Here is a 6676-nt window from a genome sequence, read left to right on the forward strand (position 1 = left end):
TACAGAATGAAAAGGAAGGACTGAATCATGAGGTATTTTGCTGCAAAGGTCCTTCAGGGCAATGTTAAAGTTTGGGAACAGATTTCCCAGTACACAATTCAAGGCTCTATTTTAGACCTGTTCTCGCACTTTTTTCTTGCCAAGACAATCTCAATGGCAAGTTGTCTGGTATGCCTTGGATTTCCTTGATATTTTTTTAGAGTATTGGATTTGTTATTTTAACAATTTTGCTTTACTAGCCATCAAAAGAATTGCCGTGTTTCAAATATATTTAAAATTTCCACACTATGTGTGGAGATCATGCTTAAAATTAATTAGAAGGAATAATGGAGATAAGAAAGGGCAATATAATTTTTTAAATTAACTTATAAAGAAATGAACCGCTCTATATTGTCATACTTCTTTCTGAATAATGGTAGATACCAAAGACTATGAATGGATGCAAATTAAATAATATGTATTATCAAAGAATATCAGACAGGCATAAATGGAGTGCTTAAAATGAAAGAAACAAATGTTTGGATCCCACGGGCTTGTAGTCCTGGTTGGCCTTAGGAAGGAAGGCTTTCTTCAGCACTTTCTTCATCTTCACAGTTGAGTTGCAAAATATCCTGCCCCAAACCTACCCCCATTCTCTTTCAGAACCTCTATTTTCCCCATAGAACTGAAAGTACAAAGTATTTGACTACCTTATTTTCATTTTTTCTTTCTGTTTCTTTCTTTCCCCCTTCAAGACAGGCTTCCTCTGTGTAGCTTTGGTTGCCCTCAAACTCCTCTGTGGGCCAGGATGGCCTTGAACTCACAGAGATCTGCCTGTCTCTGCTTCCTCAGTGATGGGATTAAAGGTGTGCACCACCATTGCCTGGCATTTGACAGTTGTCTTTCTCACCTCCACTGGCTATGAAAATACAAACTCCTGAGGGTGAATGTCCTTTTTTCTTCTGTCTACTTCCACATAGGAGTATCCAAAACAGTACTTGGTACATTGTCACCTTTGAGTAAATTAATGAAATGATCTTTATGATTTAAATTTAGTGGAGCTTTGAGGAGATTATTTATGAATCTGTGATGGTCTGTATGCTTGGCCCAAGGAGTGGCACTATTAGAAGGTGTAGCCTTGTTGAAATAGGTGTGTCATTGTGGGCTTGGGCTTAAGACCTTCACCCTAGCTTCCTGGAAGTCAGTATTCTGTTAGCAGCCTTCAGATGAAGGTGTAGAACTCTCAGCTCCTCCTGCACCATGCCTGCCTGGATGCTACCATGTTCCCACCTTGATGATAATGTACTGAACCTCTGAGCCTGTAAGTCAGCCCCAATTAAATGCTGTCCTTCAGAAGACTTGCCTTGGTCATGGTGTCTGTTCACAGCAATAAAACCCCAACTAAGACAGCATCTATTTAAACACTATTAGACAATACCCTGAACACACTAGGTATTTACAAACCATTTGTATTTATTCGTAATTTGATTCATAATTTGTCCATAAAGTAACTGTATGTCCTCAAGTTTGCCTCGCTGCATTTGCACACTCTTAAAATAATTATAAACAACATCTTCTTTCACAGTGTCCTGATGGGGAACAAATTGTGTAGTCATTGTATCTAAAGACCAGTTGTGCTAATGAATTGTGGTTAAGGCAAAGAGGTTTGCCTTATGCGACCTCATGTGAATCTTAACAAAAACAAACAAACAAATAAACAAAACGTTTTTGCATTTAATAGTAAGACAGAAAGATGCCCTAGTTTGCTTTTTTTTTTTTTCTGTGATAAAAACACTCTGTACAAAAGCAACTTGATAAGGTAAGGTTTTATACGTCCTGAATATGGTCCATTATTGTGAGGAAGCCATGACAAGAACTCAAGGCAAACCTGGGGGCAGGAACTGACAGAGACCTAGAGGCAGAGACCATAAGGAAACATTGCTTACTAGCTTGCTCTCTATGGCTTACTCAGCCTAGTTTCTTATACAGGCCAGGACCACCAGCCCGGGGTGACACTGCCCACAATAGACTGGACCATCCTACATTAACCAATCAAGAAAATGTCCTATAGATATGCCCATAGGTCCACTTGGAGGTAACTCCTCAGTTGAGGTTCCCTCTTTCTGGTTGACTCTACTTTGCAGCAAGCTGTCAGAACCTAGCCGCTATAAAAGGTAAAAATAATTCAGCAATATGGGGAATGAGGAAAGGTTTCTATTTTTTTTCTTTTGTCTAGGAAGAGCAGAAACAAACACCTAGCATCCAGTGATGCTTAGCTCTCTAATGTCTCAATTCATATGCTTAAGTTCATGCTCCGTTTCTAGCACTTCTGAGCTAGGAAACTTACTTAACTTACTCGAGCCTCTGTTTTTCTCTGACTAAGAATAATGATGTAGTATATATGGGGTTACAGGAGACTTCACATACAATCTCTAAATACCACTACCTTGACATACAAGACATGCTGAAGCCATATTGGCTAGTGTTGGTGCCACTCAGTACAAAGGCTTTCAGAAGGAGTGATACCAGTCTCTTTAGTCCCAACACAACCGTGTATCTGTAATATAGCTTATTATTTAAATATTAAACAACTGGCTTAAAATGGATGAAACTGCCTGGCTTCCAATGTATTTAGTAATCTGTTTTTAATCCCATGCATTAGTCATTGTGTTTTGTTAATAAAGGGCATTAAATACAACACCAGATCTTGTGTATAAATAGACATTCATTTCATTTTCAGTACGGGATCCAGAACATAAAGTGTAATCGATAAATATTTTTAATCCTCCCCCATAATTGATGGAACATTCAGAAACACCCAAACAAAGTATCATTTTTAGGGCTGTTTAGCACAACTTTTGTCACAATGTTTCAGTTTTCACAGAGACTCATTAATTAATGAAACCACTCTCACTATACACAGCTTCAGGACTTGGAAACTGCCCCACGGCAGTAACATTAATAATAAACTGTGTGGAAGTTTGACTTCTATCATGGGTTAGAACTGAAACTATTATTGGGATCAACTACAATACTTTGCTTAACACAAAGGGGAAATAAGTCGTAGGTACATTAGTTGCTAGAGGCAATATTAGAATCAAGGTCTTTTAACTCCTATGCCAAAATTATTTTGGCTTTCTCCTTTAATGCCTGTCTGTTTTTAATCACAGTGATGTCATTTGAGAAAATACCAATTACTTAGTTTTGTCTTCTGTAAGAAGTAAAAAGCTTAGAAGACTTCTTGGGATCCCAGCTGAATCTCTTCAAATACTTATTTACTTTTTTTGAATATGAGTAATAAAACTTTTACCAAATTTTATTTTATGAAGAAAATAATTACTGCTAGGCTTTTGTTCTATTATTGAAGTTTTCTAATGGAAATTAAATTCTAGAAGCATTAAATACTTAATTTAATAATGCTTATTTTATTAGTATTGATAGCAGTCATAATACCGCTTACTTAAACAAATTACAAAATTTTTATTATTCCCTGAGTAGTATATTGATTTTCAAGTTATGCTCAAATTATCCAAAATTGATTTTCATTGGAAGTAAAACTAAAGTGCTTTATTTCCACTTCTCAGCTAATTCTGTGCGATGATGTATCTGTAGTTAGTTTTGTCAATAATTTTGAAAAAACCAGATGTGCTGCCTGTACTCGGGCATACCTTTTGGCATCTTAGGGAGTGAGGGGTAAGGATGAGGAGTGGTTAGTGACAGATGTTCTGGATTCCCTGGGAAATGACAGAGGACCAGGGCGGACCTCTTGGGGCGCAGCAAGCTGAGCCTTTGCACTGTGCAGTTGCTCTCACTCCTTTCTCAAACACCCCAACTGTCTTGAGATGCTCCACGAATACCAGGAATATAGATCGGGACACCTTTTCATGTATTCTTACCCGATAGATTGCTTTGCTTATTTATTTGCTCTTCAATAAAATGTATGTCCTGGGGGAATGAGAAGAAAGCAAAGTCTGTCAAGTGCGTGTATCACAAGCAGGAGGACTTGGTTTGAGCTCCAGTGCCCACCACCCATAATAATCCCAGCACTTGATAGTGCAGGCAGAAGGCTCACTGGGGCTACCTCAGTCAGTCAGTCTAGCCTAATCAGCAAACTCCAGCCAATGAGAGGCCTTCTCTCACAGGATATGGATGATGTTTCTTAGGATGGCACCTGAGGACCTTTGGCTTACACACCCATTCACACAAGAAAGCAAATAATAAATAATCAAAAATGTGTGTACTTGCTTATTTATTTATTTAATTTATGACTTTCATAGCTTCTTTAACTTATTTTAAGTCTACCCCCATTCCCTCCCTTCCAATTTTTCACATATCCTAACCCTCCTCTTCTCTCCTAATTTTGTTTGGTGTTTTTTGTAAACCTAGTGAGTCCACTTAGTGCTAGCAGGTATGCCGGAATATATGACATCTATAATACATGGGTCATAAATAGCTTATTACATCAGCAATGATATGGAAGAGAGATACTCCTTGGATAAGCACAGTTATATTCCTCTTTATATATATATATATATATATATATATATATATATATATATATATACATATGCATATACATATATATGCATGTGTGGATATATATATACATATACTATACATACATACACTATATATATATATATATACACACATACATATATATCCACATATGCACACACATATGTACTTATACATACACATATACCTATACACATACACACACACACACACACACACACACACACACACACACACACACATATGTTGCTTGAAATTCAGACAGGGAAAACAGCAAAATAATTCATACCCATTTTCTCCCCTAGTGCTCCATTACCTGTGGCAAAGGCATGCAGTCTCGTGTTATCCAGTGCATGCATAAGATCACAGGAAGACACGGAAATGAATGCTTTTCTTCGGAGAAACCTGCAGCATACAGGCCATGTCACCTTCAGCCCTGTAATGAGAAAATTAATGTAAATACGATAACATCACCAAGACTGGGTAAGCAGATCACGGGGTGGATGGCTTTATGGCACAGAGAGATGCCTTTAGGTCATATATTGCCTTAAAGTTTGGGAATTATTAAACTGGGCCAGTTTGTCTCTAAGTCAGGTCTAAGTAAATATATTTTAGTCCAGAAGGTCACAGATGAGGTTTAAAGTTTCATAAAGATGTCCTTTCCTCCCTGATGGATCTACTCAGAGATAAGTCTAGGAAATACTGATGTCACACTACCTGAGGTCACTAATTTTTTTTTAATAGTCCAGTCTTTGCCCACCTCCCAGTCTGTCCTCCCACATTTCGTCATCCCATTCCCCCTCCCCTGTCTCCAAGAGGATGTTTTCCATACCCCCAGGCCTCTCCACTCCCTGGTGTCTCAAGTCTCTCAAGGGTTAGGCTTATTTTCTCCCACTGAAGCCAGACTAGGCAGTCCTCTGCTGTATATGTGTCAGGGGCCTCAGACCAGCTAGTGTATGCCTCCTGGTTGGTAGTTCAGTGAGAGATCTCAGGGGACCTGGGTTAATGTGACTGCTGGTCTTCCCATGGGGTCACCCTCCTCCTCCTCAGCTTCTTTCAACATTTCGCTAATTCAAACACAGGGCTCCCCACTTCAGTCCAATGGTTGGGTGTAAGCATCTGCATCTGTCTTAGTCGGCTGCTTATTTGGCCTCTCCGAGGACAGCCATGCTAGGCTCCTGTCTTTAAGCATACCATAGCATCAGTAATAATGCCAGGCCTTGGGGTTTCCCCTTGAGATGGATCCCAAGCTGAGCCACTGATCCTCCTTTTCCTCAGGCTCTTCTCTATATTTGTCCCTGCAGTTCTTTTAGACAGGAACAATTCTGGGTCAGAGTTGTGACTATGGGATGACAACCCCATCCCTCCACTTGATGTCCTGTCTTTCTGCTAGAGGTGAGCTCTACAAGTTCCCTCTCCCCAGTGTTGAACATTTCATCTAAATTCCCTCCCATTGAGTCCTGAGAGTTTCCCACCTCCCAGGTCTCTGGTACACTCTAGAGGGTCCCCCCCCACCTCCCACTCCCTGAGGCTGCATATTTCCATTAATTCTGTTGGCTCTTAGGGGTTCTTTCCTGAACCTCCCATACCTGATCATGTTCCCCCTTTAGTGTTGCCACAGAGTTTAAACATCAGTCTAGCTGCACAGTGGGACTATGTTGATATCTGTGGAAAGAAGAAGTTGTGAATAAACCTTAGATTGCTCTATGGTTAATGCCATCCTTTTGATCCTGGGTGTAAATTTTTCTTTAGGATAGAAAAAAATAAAAAATAAAAAATGGGCATCTAAAACACAACCAAACATGAGATGCTTCTCCTATATTTAAAGATAGAACTATATATTTACAAGCCTTGGCATTATTTATTATTTATTTCTTTTTGTATTTTTTAACTTATTGCTTAATTGACATACAAAGGGACATGCCTCTTAGGATTTTCATTCATAGTGAGTTTGGGTTGCCCTGTCCATTGCTGCCCCATCTCCATGCCACTAGTACCCACTGTACCCTTCTATCCCCAGTATGCCCCTGCCCACTTCCTTATCATGTGTGCTCTATTACCATACCTTAAAGGGTCTCTTGTTCCCAGATCATGAGCCATTTTTCTGGCCTCTATTTTCAACTTCCACAAAATACACACACACACACACACACACACACACACACACACACACACACAC

At 39.4% G+C, this 6676-nt stretch overlaps 1 protein-coding gene across 1 annotated transcript in view; it reads left to right on the forward strand.

The window, feature by feature from the left end:
- Adamts19 (ADAM metallopeptidase with thrombospondin type 1 motif 19) overlaps positions 1-6676 on the forward strand; it is a 196553-nt gene that overhangs the window by 186101 nt on the left and 3776 nt on the right. The window contains exon 22 of the mRNA XM_021214717.1: positions 4803-4980. Within this exon, the coding sequence (XP_021070376.1) occupies positions 4803-4980 (178 nt within the window). The remainder of the gene's footprint in view (positions 1-4802; positions 4981-6676) is intronic.

The sequence above is a fragment of the Mus pahari genome, chromosome 15, assembly GCF_900095145.1.
Source record: "Mus pahari chromosome 15, PAHARI_EIJ_v1.1, whole genome shotgun sequence".
Lineage (NCBI taxonomy): Eukaryota > Metazoa > Chordata > Mammalia > Rodentia > Muridae > Mus > Mus pahari.